The following is a 20,477-nucleotide window of genomic DNA, read 5'->3' on the forward strand; positions in this document are numbered from 1 at the left end:
CACTACATTCGTGTGTGATGTGCACGTACGTAATGTGGGGTGTACACAGCATGCATGTACATAACTCTGTCCAGGCACACTGGACAGCAGCTCACCCAGATCCCACCAGCCGGTTCCTCAACAGGCACTCAGGGATCCACCCAGGTCCTGAGGAGGGTGGAGAGAGCTCAGTGCTCAGAGCTGTGACTGCAAGAAACTGTCCAGCGGTGTCTGTGAAGACATTCGGGATGTCTATGCAGTGAAAACGGATTCCACAGCAGTTAAAATGTTGAGTAAATCTCACGATGCTGGAGGAGATGCAGCCAGAGGAGGGCAGGAGCAGCGTGACTCGATCCATGAGTGTGTGAGGAGGACCCATGCATTCAGGAACTTCAGCACAGGGGGCTCAGTACCCCCGTCTGTGACAGGAGAAGAGCTTGTCCAGGGGTCCCTCTGCTCCATGCTCTGCTTCAGGACACCTGGATGCTGCGACAGATGTCTGGGTGCAGGGCATGGCTCTCGTTCTTGAGGGAGCAGACCTAGCGCATGCACCAGGCCTGGGAGCCCCACCGGACAGGGGTACCAGCAGACCCCACGTCGGCTCCCCCCAGGAGGTAAGGGGTGTTCATTCGCTAACAAAATGTTAAAGCTTAGTGCTCTTCATCCCTCACAGACTCCTGGTGCAGTGACGGTCCCAGAACACTGACACCATTCAGGGGTCTGCCATGCCGGCGGTGCTGAGAGCACCTCAAAAGCCTCACAGGATACGGAGGAGGCAGTTCAGAGGCCTTCTGGGGTCACTCTATATGATGTTTTTCATTATAAAAAAACTAAAATTATCAAGGTCATCAAGGCTCACAGACATAAGTTTTCTCCTAGAAACCAGGAAAAAGCTTTAACTTTCTTCCCGAGTGGGAATTTTATCTATTAAGAAGATAGGAATGGAGAGCACATGGTCGGTGCTCTCGTGTCTATCACCCTGGGTCCTCGGGACGCATGCCACGTGGGCCCCCACTCTCAGAGGCCACTCCAAGCACCCCGCAGCACGCCTTCAGGCGCCCATCCTCTCTGGCTGCACTTCCCCGAGCAGCTCAGTCACTCACCCTCCGGGTCCTCGGGAGGCCCCCTTCTTCCCCTTCCGGACTGACTCACTTATCAGTAGTTACAAAACACGGACAGCCCACAGCAGTTCCAACAGCCCCTGCATGCCTGCAGGAGAGCGCTGACCGTCCCCACTCATGGTGCGGGTCCCAGGGATGAAGATGGCAGGCCAAGGCAGGCGCACCTCGCTGCATCTGCCCACTGGCCGCAGTCCCCAGGGTGCTAAAGGAACGGGCATTTGAGCAAAATCAAATATACATGCCTCTCGGCCCACAGTGCCCGGCTTCTGCTACTCACCGCCCCTGCCGGCCATGCCAGGCCATACCAGCCCCACCACCCACCACCCATGCCAGCCACACCGCCCACACCAGCCACGTGCTTCCCGAGCAGACCGGCTCCCCTCCCACCTCCGCCCCTGCCCTGCAGTGGCCCCAGTGGCCGCCCCTCCCTTACTGCCCTGGTCAGCTCCCATGCTCCGACGCCTTCAGGCCCCAGCGCTTCCCCAGCCATTTGTAGTCTCCACACCCAGGGCATCTCTCACATCCCAAGCCACCCTTGAGTCCATCTCCTGCTTGTGTTCGGTGGCTGGGGCAGCACGGGGACCAGCATGCAAGCCACGAGCCAAGCTGCCTGGGTGCAAGTCCCCCCCTGCCCTGCATGCGGACTGTGCTTTGTCCCCATAAGACGAGGGGAGTGGAAGCCCTGCCTCGGAGGGTAAAGCCCTGACAACGTGGAAGGCGCCTCCGACAACGTCCAATCGGACGCTGGCTCTGGCCTGCCAGTTCCAGCCTGCTGGCTCCAGCTCCTCATGCCCCCAGCATACACTCCTCCCTGGACTCCCAGGGCCCCTCCTTGGCCTCCTCACCTCTCCTGGCTGGGCCCAAGGACCCTCGCTTCTCTGTCTCTGCTCCCTCCTGTGACCTCGCCCACTCCCAGGCTGCATCCTCCATTTCTCCAGGAGGCCTCTCCTGCCCAGCCCTCTCCCTGCACTCCAGACTTAAGGTCCACTGCCTGCAGGGCCCTCCTGTCTCAGCTAAGGACTGACAGGGGAGGTGCAGGAAATGGGGGGTGGGGGTGGCACACAAGTGGCCTCAGGGAGGCTTCTCCCAGGGCTTGGCCTGTGCCCAGCCAATTCAGAGGACACCCCCAGAGACAGGCCTGGAGGGTATGCTGGTGGGAAACCAGCACGGAGAGGCCTCAGGGACTCCCTGTCGAGGCTCCAGCCCCTGGAAGGGGTCCAGCTCTGAGGAGAGCTCACAAAAGACGAGTGAATGGAAAGCCCGAGGTGCTCGGACCCCGCTACTGCAGTCCTTAAAAACAAGCTCTCCTGGGCCCCGAGTCGCTGGGACCCCGCTACTGCAGTCCTTAAAAACAAGCTCTCCTGGGCCCCGAGTCAGCCACGCAGGCACCTGCAAGCTCAGCCAAGGCTGAAGCTGGGCAGCACAGCAGAGCCACCAAAACCTGAAAGCCAGGAGCTGGGGCCCGCCAGGCCGGTCCGAGCGGCACCCAGGCCTCCTGCCCCAAGAACCCTCCTCTAACACCACCAAGTGTCCCCAGGGCCGCGTGTGTAAGGACGGAGTCTGGTGGAGAGGGTCAGAAACTTAGGTGAGATCCCCCCCCCCCGGGCCCTGGTGACCGCTGTCTTGGACAGTCCCCGAATCCCCACTGGGGCCGCTTCTGTCTCCCCTCGGTCAGTCCCGCCGCTCCCCCACATTCCGTTGGGAGCATGAGTAACCATGACCCCACCGTGCGCAGCCCAGCCTCCCACCTCCCACCGGGACAGCGCACAGTGCGCTGCGCAGCGGCGAGGGTAGCAGCAGCGCTACGGCAAAAACAGGAAGTTGCAACAGATCTGAAAAACCGTAACAGTGATGAAGGAGAAAATAAAAGCAAAACACATGTCCCCACAAACCTGTTTGTTACTTGGACAGATGTCATTCTTAACAGAAATGAAGCCATGTGAAAGTAAATCCCAAACCGCCCTGCCCGGACCACAGCGCAGCAGACGCCGAGCGAGCTCTGCACGCAGGTGTGGGTCAACACCTGCTGCACCGGGCGCCCCCCCATGCACCCCAACTAAGCCCTGGGACCCTGAATCGGTAGGGCCCTGAGGGCCCGGAGGGCATCTTCGGGCAAACAGGACGGGGGGTCCGTCCGCTCCCTACCCCTTCTACGGCAGCCTCTCGGGCTCCCAAGGACTCTGCAGAAGGAGGCCTCAGGAGGGTTTTAAAAGCACTGACCATTTAACCCAAGAGACGTGAACACCATGTCCACACAGAGACGCACACAATTGTTCACAGCATCCCAAACCGGAAACAACACACATCCATCAACTGTGACTGGACAAAGTGCACGTCCACCTAACGGAAACCACTTGGCCATAAGGAGGGGCAAATGCTGCGACACCAACATGGACGAAAAATGAAGCCTGACATGAGGCCCACACACTTGTGAGTCCACAATGTGAAGGCCAAATTCTGGAGGCAGAGAGCAGACGCGCGGGGACCGGGAGGGGAGTGTTTAAACTGGCGTGTGGAGATAGCTGCACAACCGCAAATATTGTCTGAAAATCACTGCACTGTACACTGACACTGGGTGAATTGCGTGATATGCAAATCAGACCTCAAGCAACCTGTTACAAGTGGAAAAACAAGCTGGAGTCAGGAGCCGGCAGACCTTGCTGCCGACACCAAGAGCACCTCGGACACCAGCTCCCAGGAGCCCACGAGCTGCCAGGGCAGCGGGGCGCTCGCCTTTCCTGACGCATCTGGAGCTTCAGGTTTGCAGCCCTGAACACAGTCAGGGTCCGGGAACGCAGCAGGCTTGCAGCTCTCTGACTCCCCAGAGCCAAGTCCTCTGCCCCGACACCCATCTGCGCAGAACCCCAAATCCTGCTCCTGCAGCTGCTGGTCAGAGGCCAGCACACCTGAATGCAATGTGATGTGCCGACAGCTACATCACCAGTGGAAACACGGAAAGGGCGTGAAGCTTATAATCAATTCAGGTGGTGAAGGGGGAGGCAGGACAGGAGAATGCTGTACAGCGCTGATGACAGTGGGCTCTCCCCAGAAGGGAGCGTGAAGTCCTGCCTGCCTGTGCAACGGGGCCAAAGTGACTGCTCAGAAAGGAGCAGCTGGGGCAGAAGCACAAAGGCAGAAAGGGTGTGCTGTCTAGGCAACAGGGGCCCGGCATGCCCCCAGATGGGGGGAGGTGGTGGAGAAGGCGAGCGCGCCGACGGTGAAGGCGCCACACATCCCAGACCCCAGGCAGGGGAGCAGCAGGAGCAGCAAGAGCGCCAAGAGGCAGGAGCACAACGCTCCTATAGGGCAATGCCGGCAGCAGGGCGAGGCCGTCCCAGTGACCACAGACACGTGAGCCCTGCTCCGCGGACAGCTGATGGCCTGACCAGGCGCCCAAGCGCTGCTTAGCCTTGGACACAAGTGAAGACGAGGCTGCCACCCAAAGAGGCCTCAGCCGGGAAGGAGAAGACAGAGACCTTCCAAGGAAGGTGCCCTGGGACACCTGCCAGGGCATCCATTCCCTCCTCCATCTACGGCAGCCACTGTGCCCGGTGTCATTCCTACCTTCCTGATGCACAAGCAGGTGGAAAGACGTTAAACCATATGCCCACAGTCACATGCGTGATAAAAGGTGGAGCCAACTCCATGCTTTCCTGTCACCATATGTCCTCGCAGACCCTAGAGGGTGGCCCAGCACTGGGCTTTAAGGGCAGAATTCCCAAGCCGTGACTTCCACCTTTAAATCTCTTCTGGTTGCTACAATAACTGCTAGTCGTTCAGAGGCCCCGAGAATGGGCGAAAAGGAGGCTTAGCAGAGCCCAGGCCAGTGAGCCTCGAAACCAGGGCCATGGCTGGACGCTGCCCAGGGAGAAACAGGGTCCGACCTCCAGGATGCATTCCCAGATACCAGCTCCCAGACACCAGGGCTCGTGGGCCAGAGCAAGGGCTGTGCCATGGGAGCCAGGCAGGCCCGGCGGACGCAAAGTGCCAGGGCCAGGTGCAGAAGGCAGAGGGCGCATATTCAGTGTGGCCTCCGCAGTGCCGGGGGACCCCGTGTAGAGGCCTCCTGGGCACCTCAGACAGGGCAAGAGCTGGGAAAGCCACCCTAACACAAGGGCACGCCAGTCAGACAGGCCTGAGCATCCCCACCAACCCCTGAGGAGGGGGCCCAGGCCTTTGTCAGAGCAAAGGACCAACAAGAAGAGAACTGAGGTCACAGTGACTCACAGTAAGAGGCTGACTTCAAGGCCACACTCCTGGAGATGAGGGTGACGTTCTTATTCGCTAAAGGGAAAACCAAAACCAGAGGCAGCATTTTCCTGCGGCCTGGGTGGCACCCGTGCTTCACTGACAGACAGGGCACATGTCAGCCTGGGAAACCCCCTTCTGTGTGCGAGCAAGCACTGCCCGACCTGCCCTGGGATCATCGGATCCTGACCGCAGTCAGGGACCGGGCCAGCTGAGGTCACATGCACGCCCTGTGCCGCCATACTGACGGTGCGGCCTCCACAGACAGCTGCTCAGCCCGCTCACCCTGCACGTCCTCCCCACCACGGAGTGGCGAGCCCCGCGGCAGTGCGCAGCAGGTCCACGTGGAGCTGGCCCAGTGCTGTCCTCATCTCCCAAAACACACTGTGTAAATTCGAAATCTGAATTTGAGAAAACAGTGCAGATGCCCTCTAAGCTCTCATCACCGAGGCCAAGCAGGGGCAAGGATCTTAACTGAAGACGAGCCCAGAAAATCACAGGAAGTCCCGGGATCCTCCCCGAAAAGAGAGGCCCGAGCCTGCAGCCTAGCCTTCCCCAGACCGACAAGGAACGGAGGACCCGCAGGCTCAGGGACACGCAGGCTACCCATATCTTCCCACTCCAGATTTATGTAAACCATCACATGGTTACATTTCTGGATTAACACTCTCCTTGCCCAAAGAAAGCCAATGGCCTCACATTGGTTCCACATTTTAGATGCAACTGCATGAGCATTATCCTCGCCCATCATTAAAGACCAGAAACCCTGATGGCTTTCTGGTCAGCATCTCTGTCAGGACATGTGTGTGATCATACGAGCCCTTCCAGGAGCTCAAGGCCATGGGGGAGCAGACCAGCTCAGCACCCACCCCTGATGAAAAGCTCAGTGTCTGGACACTTCTCAGGTTCAAACACACTAAAATACCACCTGCTCCCGTAAAAGGAGCAGGCCCTGGAGGGGCGGCCCAGTCTCCAGAGTTTTCTGCCGGCACTCCCCAGGGGCGGGGAGCCCCCTCAGGCCAGGCCTGGCTCTGCCCTCAGAGCAGAAGCTGACACCCCAGAGAAGGAAGCGCACACAGGGTCCTTCCTGGGGCCTGGCCGGGCAGCAGCCTGAGCCCAGCTCCCCCTTCCCACCATCTCTGGGGAGGAGGTCGAGGTGGAGAGCCTCAAGTGCGCCAGTTAACTGGAGCAGCAACAGAAGCAGAACTCAAAAGTCACTTCATGTCCCCCACGTGCCCGAGAAGGGCCCACACACGAACACGGGGACAGTGGGACTACATCCCAAGAAGTGACGACACTCGGGTGACCAAGACGCCGCTCAGACCCCCTGCTGCCCTTCTGACTAGCCACTCCACCCTGCGCTAACCCTCACTACTGACCCAATTCCTGGACTGAGCCCACCTCCCCACAGGACGCCCCGCCGCCCACCCGCTGGGGCAGACATTGAGAAGGTCAACATTTAAGGAGCCATCACTCTGGAGTCCCTGAGCGAACCCTGCCCCCTCCCCAGGCAGCCGCCCCTCTGCTTCTTCATCTCCCCCTCCGGGCAGGGGGCTCTATCAGGGCAATCCACCGGGAGGCAGGCCTGGAACCGATTTCTACAACTTCAAATCAAACCTACCCGTCATGGAATCACTCCCAAAACCCAGCATCGCCCACCAGAGCCAGACTCCAGAAGAAAGAGTGGCCCCCTCCCCAGCCCCCTCATTCCCAGAAACGCACACAGCCCATGTGCTGGTGGTGGGTGCAACGCGGGGAGCAGGTGGGCCTCAAACTCAAGTGGGGGGACCTTTCCCGGCGACGTCCTGCCAGAACGCGCCTTCTGGGAGTGGCCCAGGCTGAGAGGCAGTGGACGCAGTGTGCCCCGCGTCAGAGCTCTCCAGGGCTGTCCACCCACCTGTGGTGTCCGCTCCACTGGATTTGAAACAGCCATATTTAACACTGCTCAGCGAAGCACCTCCCTCACCAGTAACCTGCGCCCTCCCTCCGCAACTCCAGGGCTGACAAACCAGGCAGAGGCCCTGCTCTCAGAGGCTGACGGGTGACGGCAGAGGGCAGGCCTGTGGGGATCTAGGATGCCAGGCAGGGGTCAGGGAGACAGTGTAGCCTGCAAACAGAGACTGCCATGCGGCTCCTGAATTCCAGGGCACATCAAAGGCGGGTGCGGCATGACGTCGGTCGCGAGGAGAGGAGGTGTGCAGGGCGCAGACGTGGTTTCCTGACTCGGAGGAAGCAGCAGCGTAACTGCACGGGGCTCAAGACCACCGTATTATCTGATCCGACCACTGTGGGGACAAGCGGGTCCCCATCTACCAACGGTCTCACACTCGGGCACACCAAATCCTCACAGAGAAAGTACGCCCAGATCTCAGATCAGAGGCAATAATGCCAAAAGAGACGGCCATCCCTGAGGGACGTGGCCAGGCACACACAGAGAGAGCCTGGGAAGATGCCTGGCCGGGCGCACGGGAGCCTGCTTCTGCGGGCGCACGGACAGGGCAGACACTGCTGCTCGGGAACTCAGGAGCCCCAGTCTCTCTGAAGAGACGTCTCCACCACTTCGCGGCACTGGCCTTGTGCACTGGCTTCCCAGGCGACAGCGGAGTTAGCGGAGCTGGCCCCCACGGCGCTGCAGCGGGCATCCACACATTGACAGTCCTGAAAGGCCTGAGCTCCCCGGGGCCGTGAGCAAGCCCGTTGGAGGGCAGCCGAGGCTGGGAGGTGGGGGTGAGGAGCAGAGCACACGTGTGTGTCCACGGAAAATATCTCTGAAAAAGACGACATCGCGTGCCGGGAGGATGTGCAGAGGTCAGAACCCCGAATACAGCCAGTGGGGACACAAGGTGGGGCTGACCAACCATGTGGGAAATGGCCAGTACTTCCTCAAAGGTTAAACACGGGGTCGGCAAAGCCCCCACAGTCCCCTCCTTGCGTGCCCAGGAGGAATGAAAACACATGTCCACACAAAAACCTGTACACGAACGCTCACAGCGGCACTGTCTATACAGCCAAGAAGTGGAGACAGCCCAAATGTCCATCAACAGACGGACAGACCAACAGCTGCGGTGTACGCACACAGCAGAAGAGTGTTCAGTCATAAACAGGGGTGAAGCACTGACACACGCCACAACACGGTGAGCTCTGAAAACAGTATGTCAAGCGGAAGAGGCCACATACACGGTTCCATTTCTATGAAAATGTCCAGAACAGGCAAATCTCTAGAGACAGAAAGTAGACGGGGGACTACCAGAGGCTGGGGGTTCAGGGAGACGGAGGGTTGGAGGGGGGACTGCTGGGGCACACAGAGTTTCTTTTTCAGGTATAAAAAATGTCCTAAAATCGATGTGGTGATAGGTGCCCAACTCTGTGAATGCTCTTAAAACCACTGGATAGCACGCTTTAAATGGGTGAAGTGCACGGCTTGTGAACGACGGCCCTTGAAGCAGCAGAGGGACCCACGCCGTCAGGAGCCGCCAGGGCAGGTACCGACCACCGCCCCTCCGGCCCAAGGTCCTGATGGACTCCATGGAGCCCTGTGGGAGAGTGCGGGGGCGGAAGCTGGGCGGAGAGGGTGCCCACCCTGCGTGCAGCGCTGTGGATGAAGAGTGAGGGAGGCCGCAGCAGGCGGAGGGGGCATGGGGTCAGGGCAGGATGGGAAAACTACTGGTGCATGAGAGAGAGACAAGGGCCAATCCTGGCCCAGGGCGGGGCTCGAGGACCCTGCTGTCTGAAAGGCCCTCGAGGCCTGCAGCCCGGCGGGCTCCTCAGTAGTGAGGGCTAAGGAGCCCCGCAGAGCCCACCTGCACAGCCGCTCTGCTCAGGAGGCAACTGAGCAAAAGTGGAAACCAGCTCGAAATGGACACCTACCTCCGAATAAGCAGCAGGACCAGGGCCCTGCAGGCAGACACCAAGAGTGAGCTGTGCTCTCGGAGCCCGGCTGCTCAGCTGTCTCCTTCCCAAGAAACAAACAGCCTTACCACGTCAGGGTGGGACCCAGCTCTGACACCACAGCCTACAAGAATCCACCCCCTCAGCTCACTTCCAGTAAAATGCAAAAAACCAAAAGCTAGAAACCTCACTTGTCAAAAATCCAGCCATCTCAAGCAAAACAATTAGGTACACAGCCCGGGCCACCCCTTTCCAGGCAAACGGAGAGTGACAGCAGGAGCCCAGTCCAGGTTACAGACCCACCACAGGCTCCCTGAGGGCCATCTGGAGGTCACCATAAACCTGGAAACCTCACAGCACCCCCGGCCACATCCAGGCCCCAGGCAGGAAGAAGCTCCTGCAGGTTCAGGAAGGGCCACCAGCAAGGACAGAGGTCCTCAGAGTGGGGGGCCCAGGAGCCCAATTCATGGGCTCTCAAAGTCAGAGCTGTGCTCATATCATAACATGACACACTGACTTCCCTTCCCATCCTCACCCCTGAGTGAACTGTGAGCCTTCCAGACAGCACCGTGTGGATGACGTCACCCTTCTGACAGCTACGCAACTTTCTCAGTTTGAGCTTTCCTCGGTTTCTACCTACCAATATGGTAAATATCGGTAGTTAGAGCCTATGAAACCAAGAGCTCTTTGGGGCCCTCCACAATTTTTAAGAACGTAAGGAGTAAAAGTTCGAGAACCAATGTACTGTTGAGATTTACCCCCCACCTCGTCTGCAACATCACACAGTGAGGAGCCCCCCGTGGGGACTAACGTGGCCTGGCCATTCTGGGGGACACGACGGAGTCAGGGGTGCTCACAAGGAAAGAGCAAACGCTCTGTGGATCGTAGGATGTTAGGGCCAAGCCATGGTTAAATCTACAGCCAGAGTTCTGACAGTGGTCACCTCCGGATGGCAGGAGGTAATAAGGGCAGACTACGGTCCTACAGGAGCAAAAACACACTGCCTGTGCCTCGTGCACAAAGGGACAACCATGTCCTTCACAGCACGGCACGGCTGCTTCTAATTCACACGCCCCTCCTCCTCGGATCCATAACCCTGCAGGAAGAGACCACGGCCCTGGCCACATGCTGGAGCTTGGTTTCCAAGATGATGAAACTGGGCCAGGAAGAATTCATTCCCAGGCCTCACCACCATCTGGAGTGTGTTGGTCAGCACCAGCACAGGTCATGCAAAGACCAATGGAGCCACCACGCAGATCCTCTGAAACCTACTACAAACCAAGGAATTAAAATGTCCTTTACTCAAGAATTCGCTGCTTTCACCGGCCAGGCTTCTCTCCCACCAGCACCACAGCACCAAATCTCCACCAAAGAAGGCACCCAGGACCATGGGTGAGGCTGGCTAACGCGCCCTCCAGCTGCTTTTCCATGCCACTGGAGGAGGTAGCTCCAGCCCCTCGAGCCTGAGCTCCACACAGTAAGAAATCTGTGGGTTACAGACAGATAATTCTCAGTAGCCCTTACATCAAAAGACATCTTGCAGAATTAACCTGTGCACTGTTTACCGAAACAAATGTTCCTTCCAGATGTAAATATAATGCAAAACTCCATATAGCCTTTAATACAAATGAAAATTTAGAGAGAACACGTGGCTAAACAAAAGAAAATTAAGTTACCCATTTTAATGTCAACAGAGAGAAGTGTGTGTATACAGCTGAAACACAACAAGAATGCTAGAACTCAGAATCAAAGATTACTGGAAAGAATGTTTGCACAGCAAAATTCTTTTCCCTTTGAGACTTAAATGCCCCACCATGCTGAATTTTCCTGACATTTCTGAGGCTTTGAAGCCGCAGCTAACGGATCTGAATCATCTGGGCAAAACCATGTTATAGTGGCATGTTACTGGAAAGCCGAGAATAGAATGCTAAATATATAGACACACACCCATCCCAGGCACTTTTGTAGAAAATGATCAAAGATGAAACTAGATAAAGTTGTCTGTAACAGAGTCAGAAGGAAAGCAGCTCACCTCCAGCAGGGAAGTATAATACATAGACGCCTGGAAGTTAACATAAGAAAAACACAAAAATAGTGCCCACCTTTTATTAACAAAATCAAACCTGGCCTGCACATGAACTCAGCTTACTGAAACACTTGACCCAGGCTTGGTGCCGGCAAAGAAAGGCTCAGCAAGAGCCCTCCTGGGGAATCTGTCATGCCTGATCAGTGAGCCCCACCACGGGGGTGACAGCACCCACCGCTCACCTGCGGAGGGAAGGGGGACAGTGCAAGGCCATCACAGGCTCCATCTGTGCCAGCACCCTTTTTTCTTACACAAGCATGCCACTCAGAGCCGCATTCTGCTTTATTTGGGTTGGCAGTTTAAATACCAACAGCAGGGTGGCACCACGGCTGAAACACCGAACTAGGTCAGCCTTGGCCTGCCTCGGGAGCTCCGGGAACCCAGGCCTCGGCTCCATCTCCCCAGGACCATCTTGGGTGCCGGGATGGGAGGCCCTAGAAGGTAAAGGCCTCGGGCAGTCAGCATCCCTCTTCTGGCCTTGGAAGAGCTTCTCAGCATCTTTCTCTTTAATAAACAAGAAACATCAAGTCCTCCATGGCTTTCAACAGACACCCCTTGTTTGAGAACTAGAGAGATACTAAGTTACAAGGTAAAATGAGGGCACCTACACCTCCGCAGCTTAGTCAGCCACAGCCGGCCAGGCAGGCAGACAGGGCCAGGGGCCAGGGGCCAGGATAACGGAGAGCTGGGAGTCAGAGAGCAGAAGTTAGGGGTTGGGGTTTAGGGACCAGGATCAGGGCTGAGGTTCTGGGGTCAAGATTCAGGGACCAAGGTTGGGGCCAGATTTGGGGACTGAGGACTAAGGCTCCAGGGTCAGGATTTGGGGACCTTGGACAGGGATTAGGACTGTGGTTAAGAGACCCGGGTTCAGGCACTGGGCTCTGGGGTTTGGGTTCAGCCTACAGAGTTTGGAGGCCAGGGCTGGGGAACTAGGATTCCAGAGTTCAGGGTCCCAGAGTTTGAGGCACTGGGGTTTGGAGGACCAAGGTTCAGGATCCAGGTCCCGGGGTTTGGGATTCAGGATCCCAGTCCAGATCCTAGGACTCTGGGATCAGAAACGGGGATCAGGGTCTGGGTTCTAGGGTCCTGAGGCTCAGAGTTCAGGGCTGGGGTCCAAGGTCCAGGCGGGGCTCAGGGTCAGGGCGAGGGGTCAGGGTCAGGGTCCCGGGGCTCAGAGTCCGAGCTCAGTGTTCAAGTCCAGGTCCCGGGATACTACTCAGGCTGAGAATTGGGATCCAGGGTCCCGGGGCTCAGGGTTTCAGTGTCGGGGCTCAGTGTCCAAGTTTGGGTGCCGGGACTCAGGGCTTGGGGCTCAGGGTCGGAGTCTCGGGGTCCCAGGTCTCAGAGCTCAGGTCCGGGGTCCCAGGTCTCAGGGTTCAGGGCCGGGGTCCGGGGTCCCGAGGCTCAGGGTCTAGCTCCCAGGGCTCAGGGCCGGGGCCGGGGTCGGGGTCGGGGCCGGGGGCCGGGGGCCGGGGACCGGCCGGCGGCGGCACTTACGTCGTCGAAGAGCGAGCCCACGTTGGCCGTGACCAGCAGCACCGCGGTGCCCGGGGCGGCCGCCTTCCCCGCCATCGCGGCCTGGCCGGCCGGGGTCTCCGCGGCCGCGGCGTCAGCTGCGCCGGGAGACGGCCCCGGGGCGCATCGCGGGCTCGGCGGGTCGGGCCGGGCCTGGCTGGGTCCGGCCGCGCGCGCGCTCCCTCTCGCTGCTCCGCGGCCCCGCGCCCGTCGCTCTCCGCCTGCGCTCACCGCGGACCGCGCGCAGCCATTAGCACCGCCGCCGCCGAAGTTCCCGCAGCGCCGCCGCCGCCGCCGCCGCCGCCGCCGACCGCGGAGGAGAGTCCCGCCCCGGGCCGGGGGCGGGGCGTGCGGGGCGGAGAATACGCAGGAGGGGCGAGCGGAGCGAGGCGTGTGGGTGGGGCTTGAGGGGCGGGGCGTACAGGGCGGGGTTTGAGCAGGAGGGGCGAGCGGAGCGGGGTGTGTGGGCAGGGCTTGAGGGGCGGGGCGTGTGGGCGGGGAATGCGCGGGAGGGGCGTGTGGGCGGGGCGTGTGGACGAGGCTTCCCGGGCGGGGCGTACGGGGCGGGGTATGCGCAGGAGGGGCGTGCGGGAGGGGCGTGTGGGCGGGGAATGCGCAGGAGGGGCTTGCGGGCGGGGCGTGTGGGCGGGGCTTGCGGGCGGGGCGTGTGGGCGGGGAATGCGCAGGAGGGGCGTGCGGGGCGGGGCATGCGCGGGAGGGCCGTGCGGAGTTGGGCATGCATGGGAGAGGCGTATGGGGCGGAGCATACACGGGAGGGGCGTGCGGAGAGCGGCGTGCGCGGGAGGGGCGTTCGGGACGGGGCCTGCACGGAGGGGCGGGGACGTACGGGGTAGGCGGGGCCTATCCAAGTGGAGGGGCGGGGCCTGAGGAACCAGGCGGGGCTTGCTGGCCCGGGCCGCATTCGGCGGCGCTCCTGTCAGTCAGCCGCGCCTGCGTGCCAGCCCCGCCCCATCCCGCCCTGCGCTGCGGTCGCGCACTGACTCCGCCCTCCGCACTCCTACGACGAAAAGGCCCGGCTCCCACGGCGCCTCTTGAACTGGCCGCGCGGCGGTGCGCAGTGCCCCGTGCGCAGTGCGGACCGACTTCCTTGTCCCTCGTAGCCGGAACACGTGGCCCCCATAGCTCACCGCGCCGGGCCGCACATGTGAGAGGAGGACGAGGACAGGCCGAGTTCCCGGCCAGGGCGGACCGGAGGTTTTATGCACTCCACAGCCTGAGCCGCCCGGACCTCGGCGGCGGGGAGGGCGGAGTCGGCTGGTGCCCGGAGCCTGGAACCGCTGCCCTCCGCGACTGGACTGCAGGCCCGTAGTGCTCGGAGTCTGAGAGCTATGCTGGAGAAAGGCAACGGGCAACGGCCAGAAAGAATCGTAACAATACGTTGTATTCAATCCGATAGATACGAGTATCGTTCGACATGTAACCAGTATCCAAACGCTGCTGGTCGTTTGTTCACACCGAGGCTCGAAATCGCACCTGACACCCGAGCACGTCCCAGTTCGCACAGGCCCCAGCGCCCCATAGCCTGGCCTCCCAGTTGTGCTGCATAGGATCAGGGCCGGAGAGTGTCCACGAGAAGAGGCAGACCCCTGCCGGCTCACCCGCACCCTGGGCTCCAGCAAGGCGGCCTTCAGCTTCTAAGTGAATGGCAGTGCCCATTCCGAGTGCCATTACGAGATGTGAGTGCTGTTCTATTAAAGCAGGCGATAGACATAGCCTGCCTGCTGGGCTGTGGGGAGGGACGTTGGGCAGGCTCTGTGGGCCCCGGCCCTGCTAAGAGAGGCATCACCGCTGCATCCTGCTTAGACCGCTCAGCTTGACCACCAAAACCCTTGTGATTTAGAAACCAGTGTCTAACTCATTCAGAAGATGTGGGCAATGGACTGAATTGTGTGCCCCCAAAATTCATAAGTTGGGTTGAATCCCCAAACCCTAGTGTGGCTTTATGTGCAGATGGAGCCTATAAGGAGGCAATTAATGTTAAATGAGGTCGTAAGGTGGGGCCCTTTTCCAATAGCATTACTAACCTTATCATAAGAGACCCCAGCGCACTCACCCTCTTCCCACACCCTCCCACCCTTGAACAGAAGATGGAGAAGAAGTCATGTGAAAGGCAAGAAGTCTACAAGCCAGGAAGAGAAAGCTCTCCCAAAAACAAACCCTGAGGGAACTTGATCTTGAACTTCTGGTCTCCAAAGCTATGGGAAGTGAATTCCTATTGTTTAGGCTGCCCAGTCGATGGTATTTGTTCTAGCAGCCTGCTGAGTAATACAGCATCACTTGTTTTACTTTTTTACAAAATCAGCATGTGCCAAAGATACCCTTCATGGAGACTGACGCCTGGAACCTGTTTCCTAAGAAGTGGTGTGGCCTCCTCAGCTCGCCTCAGGCGGTTTTCCCCTCACACTGCTTGGCAGAGAAACACCCAGCACTCCCGCACACACACGTGTGTGCACACACACAAACTCGCTTACTCTGACTGTGCCTAAATGGGAGGAAACTAAACCAGAGAAAACCTAGAGAACCCCTAGCCCTGTGCCCCTGGCATCCCTCAGCTCTCGGGGCGCCCTTGCCAGGCACCAGACCTCCTGGCTTCTCTGCACCTGTGCCCTCATTGCTCCAAGATGTCACTTCACCCCTGATCCTCTCTCCACAAGCCACCAACAGGCCTCCACACCTGACGGATGCTTTTCCCTTCACCGAGGAAGGATTTGCAGTCGGAGATCTAACCACTGAGTTGGCAGGCCCGCCGACATCTGTGCCTCCTCCGTCCTGCCACCCCCTCCTGGGTCATGCCAGCAGCTCACAAGCACGCTGCCTGTCTCAGATCCTATAAAATCCTCCTTTGCCCTATACCCCTTTGCTGCAAAGCTCCTAGAAGCCGACCAGTCTTTGCCCCAAGTGCCAGCGGGCCGCTCTTCTAGACCCTCAAAGCACGCTGCTTCTGCGCACACCCCGCTGGGCCCATCCTCGCAGTTAGCACTGGCCTCCTAATCCAGCGGCCCGTCCCCACCCCTGGTGCCTGCTGATCTTCCAATATGATTGACTCCCCTGACTGCCTCCCAGGAACGGGGACGACCGGGATGTTGGCACTCCGGATCCTCCCCCAGCTTCCCACCTCTCTCAGCCTCCTTTGCTGGCTCCTCCTGGTGCTCCACCTGAAGTCCCGGGGTGCCCATGCTTGGTCCTTGCTCCGCCTTCCTCTGGGTACTGCCGAGCTCGTCAGACCCACGCCTGAGACTGTACCCACCTGTCCGGCTGCTGCCCTGGGAAGGGCCATCTCAAACACGGGGCAGCAACAGGTTCCTGATCAGCCCACTTCCTCCTGCCGCTCACACTCCACAGTGCCCGAGTAGCATCCCAGGGGCCTCTGGCTTCTCAGGGCCTTGACTGCTGTCTCTGGCTCTGTGCCCCAGAGGTGACTTGACTGGCTTCTGCTGACTCTTCCGGCCTCTCAAATGCCCCCTTGTCTGTCAGCCCCCCGCCCACCCGCCACACCTCATGCGCTCCCCTCCCTTGCTATTCTTAGTGGAAACCAGGCCCTCCTTCCCCCTCCCCCACCACACAGGTGCAGACTGAGAGCAGGGCCTCTGAAGTCTGATGGAGCCTGCCACAGAGAAACGCACGGCAAACCTGTGTCACGTGGATGGATGACACGTCAGAACCATCACCAAGCCCGGGTCCAGGACTACCCCACCTTCAGAGAGACAGTACACGCTGACATCACGGATGTTAAAGCCATGTTCATAACATGGTGGGTAACAGGGAAGCTTACTTGTTCTTGATGCCCTTCATGACCTTTGGAATGTTGTCCCATGTCTGTGTGTTGCCTTTGCCAAAATAATAATAGTAAGTTTTGCAGAGGCTGCTTACTCGGCTTCAGGAGAGGCCTGGCCCACCTAGCATCTGGATCTGACCCTTCAGTGTGCAAGCGCAGAGGAGGGGAGGGAGAAGCAGCCAGAGCTGTGACATCAATTCCTCAGAAGGAGCCAGTCTGCTCCAACCCCCTGAGCCAGATGGTTTCTGGGCTCCCAAGAGGGAGACTGACCCAAGTCTTTTGTTGAACAGCAGTATGCTGTCAGCTTTTTTAAAATGACAGCACGTTACCACTTAATGCCACATCGTTACCTAGTTTAAGATAGTAACCAATTTATTTATGGATTGGGCTTGTCAGATAGCTGAGAGGTTTACAGGTGAGATTCCTGTCCACAAGCTTGCTTCTGAGTCCTCTTTCAGCAGATAGGTGAGTGGATAGATAGATACATGGCACTTTTTAGTTGCAAAGTGTGTTTCAGTCATTTAATAATCAATCTGCAACACTCCTGCCAGGGTGGCTCAACCTTATTCCTCTATATATAAAATCTCTGGGTTAGATGACTCACTCACATTTGTTTTCTGTAGGCAGAGAGCCTGGCTGGACGCGTAGGGGAAGGAATCCAGGGCTCTGTCCTCTTCGTAAGGGGCTGGACCCGGGCACTTTAGCCAGAGGTGTTTGTGCCATTAGTAAGTTAACTGGCAGCTTATGACTTTACCTCACACTCGTCTGGGAAAGGGAGGTTTCTTTCCCTCTGACCTATTTGTATACTTTCTGCATTAGGCAGCTCAGAAACGGCTGTCGCTTTGCAGGCGTTGCTTGTGTGTGAGGTGCTTTAGAATTCTTTTTCTTTTTTCTGGAAAGAGTGGCCCCAAGCTAACATCTGTTGCCAATCTTCCTCTCGGTTTTTCTTCCTCCCCTAAGTCCCAGTGCATGGTTGTATATCCTAGTTGTAGGTGCTTCTAGTTCTTCTATGTGAGCCGTCACCACTGCGTGACAAGTGGCAGGCACGTAGTGTGGTTCCGTGACTGGGAAACAAACCTGGGCTGCAGATGCGGTGAGCACTTGAACTTTAATTGCTAGGCCGTCAGCGCTGGCTCTGAAATTCTTATTTCCAGTCCTCATAGCAGTCTTAGGAGGCATGTGTCTCTGTTTTACAGATAAGAAAACCAAGGCTTCGGGATTAAAAAGCTGGCCAACTTCACACAGCCAGTAGGTACGGGGCCAGGAGTCCAAGCCCAGCAGGTCCCCAACAGCACCATGTGGCCTTAACCTCCATCCATCTGTTCAATCACTTATCCATTCGTTTATTCATTCAGCAACTATCTATTGAGCACCTGCTGTGGGCTGTGGACTGCTCTAGAAGCCGGGGATAAGATGGTAAATGTCCTCAGGAAGCTGAGATTCCACAGAGAACAGGCAGGAAGTGAGTGCAGGGCCACTCTCATCAGGTGGCATTGTGCCAGATTACTGAAACTTCCTTACAAAAGTCACGTGCTCGCCAGAGGATGTCTGAAAACCATTGAGCTGTGTGTAGAGCATGGCAAGGAAGGGTGCCACTCATAATTTCACCACAAATAAACTGAGCACTGGTACTGGGTTTTGTTTGTTTTTTGTTTTTGCTGAGGATGATTCGCCCTGGGCTAATATCTCCTGCCAATCTTCCTCTATTCTGTGTGAGCCGCCACCACAGCATGGCCACTGACAGACGAGTTGTGTAGGTCCGTGCTCGGAAACCAAACTTGGGCCACTGAAGTGTAGTGTGCCAAACTTAACCACTAGGCCAGAGGGCTGGCCCTTGCTGTTAATGATTTGATAGTCCTTCTGTCAAGTATTGTTTCTACTTAGCTCCTCACTTAGCACTCTGGGCGTGCTATCTGCACAGTTTTGACTCTTTTAAACCCAGCATTATAGCGTAAGTGCTTTCTGACACACTGAAAGCTGTCTCTGGAAGCTCTTGGGGAGTGTGGAATAGTCACCCGATAGGCACATTGTGACTTCCCTGGCTGGTGACACCCAGCACTGTAAGTTTAGATTGTTGCCAATTTTGTGTGATCAGGTCAATGGATTCAGAAAGGGCATATGACAAAATTTAACATCCTTTTTATGATAAAAACTCTCCAAAAACTAAAAATAAAGGGAACTTCCTAAATCTGATAGAGGGCATCTATGAACAATTTCCAGCTAACATCTGGTGTGGTGCCGACAGACTAAATACTCGCCTCCTGAGTTTTGGAACAAGGCAAGAGCGTTCGCCCCTTCTATTCAACATGGAAATAAAGATCCATCTGTGCGATGAAACAGGAAAAAGAAATAAAAGGCAGACAGATTGCAAAGGAAGAAGTAAAACTGCCTTTGGTTTCAGGCGACATGATCACCTCCATAGAAAATCCTAAGGAGGGGCTGGCCGGTGGCGCAGTGGATAAGTGCACACGTTCCACTTCAGTGGCCCAGGGTTCACTGGTTCAGATCTCAGGTGCAGACATGGCACCGCTTGGCAAGCCATGCTGTGGTAGGCGTCCCACGTATAAAGTAGAGGAAGATGGGCATGGATATTAACTCAGGGGCAGTCTTCCTCAGAAGAAAGAGGAGGATTGATAGCAGATGTTAGCTCAGGGCTAATCTTCCTCAAAAAAAAGAAAAAAAAAAATCCTAAGGAATCTACAAAAATACTACAAAATAACTGAATTTAACAAGGTCACAGAATACAAGTCAATGTTCAAAAATCCATTGTTTTGCTGTATATTAGAAATGAACACTGAAAAATAAAATTTTAAGTTATTTCCATTTATAATAGCATGAAGATTATAATGTGTAGAAACAAATGCAATGAAAGATATATAAGACTTATCCAGTGAAACCTATAAAACGTGGAGGATTAAAATTAAAGAAGCTCTGGGGGCTGGCCCCGTGGCTGAATGGTTAAGTTTACATGCTCTGCTTGGGCAGCCCGGGGTTTGCCAGTTCAGATCCTGGGCACAGACCTAGCACCACTCATCAAGCTGTGCTGTGGAGGCATCCCACATAGAAGAACTAGAATGACTTATAACTAGGATATACAACTATGTACTGGGGCTTTGGGGAGAAAAAAAAGGAAGATTGGCAACAGATGTTAGCTCAGGGCCAATCTTCCTTACCAAAAAAAAAAAAAAAAGCAGACACATTTATAGGGTCAACTGATTTAGATAAAGGTGCCAATTCAATGAGAAAAAAATAGCCTTCAACAAATGATGCTCGGATCAATTGGATATCCACATGAAACAAAATAAACCTTGACCCTTAACACACACAATACCAAAATTAACTAAAAATGGATCTTAGACCCACACACAAAAGCTAAAGCTATAAAACTTCTAGAAACATACAAGAATATTTTTGAGATCTTGAAGCAGGCAAAGTTTTCTTAGAGAGGACACCAAAAGCACTACCTGTAAGTGAAAAAAAGAAGGGTAAGTTGCACTTTATCAAAATTTTTAAGTTGTGCTCTTCAAGAAATGCCATTAATAAAGTGAAAAGGCACACCAAGAGCTATGCTTTTTTCCCTCCAAAGTCCATCAAGAGAGTGGAGGGAATAAAAGAACTGTGGTTTACACGCACAATGGAATGCTGCTTGGGAAAGAACACCGCCCCGGGCCATCTCAGAAACATGGTGCTGAGGAAAGGGCGGGACACAGAAGAGGACGTGCTATGTGGATCATTTATGTGACATTCTAAAAAAGGCAATTGTGTTTACCGTGACAGAAAGTGACTCAGAAGTTGCTGGCCCCTGTGTGAGGGGAAGATCGAGCACAAGGGGCATGAAGGAACC

The 20,477-nt window shown here is 56.6% G+C and overlaps 1 protein-coding gene and 1 long non-coding RNA gene across 3 annotated transcripts in view; one reads left to right on the forward strand and one right to left on the reverse strand.

Moving 5' to 3' along the window:
- The window catches only part of INPP5A (inositol polyphosphate-5-phosphatase A), a 235,267-nt gene extending 222,106 nt beyond the window's left edge, over positions 1–13,161 (reverse strand). Inside the window, exon 1 of one of the 2 annotated variants that reach the window (XM_023636652.2) lies at positions 12,820–13,161. In XM_023636652.2, the coding sequence (XP_023492420.1) occupies positions 12,820–12,894 (75 nt within the window). In that variant the 5' untranslated portion in view covers positions 12,895–13,161. The remainder of the gene's footprint in view (positions 1–12,819) is intronic. The other variant, XM_023636663.2, reaches the window with a different exon arrangement.
- Positions 13,162–13,887: 726 nt separating this feature from the next.
- LOC138919549 (uncharacterized) lies at positions 13,888–18,807 on the forward strand. Its single transcript, XR_011429802.1, has 3 exons — positions 13,888–14,534; positions 16,424–16,609; positions 17,830–18,807. It is a non-coding gene; the product is annotated as an uncharacterized lncRNA (long non-coding RNA).
- Positions 18,808–20,477: the final 1,670 nt, after the last annotated feature.

Source organism: Equus caballus, chromosome 1 (genome assembly GCF_041296265.1).
Source record: "Equus caballus isolate H_3958 breed thoroughbred chromosome 1, TB-T2T, whole genome shotgun sequence".
In the NCBI taxonomy this organism is placed as follows: domain Eukaryota; kingdom Metazoa; phylum Chordata; class Mammalia; order Perissodactyla; family Equidae; genus Equus; species Equus caballus.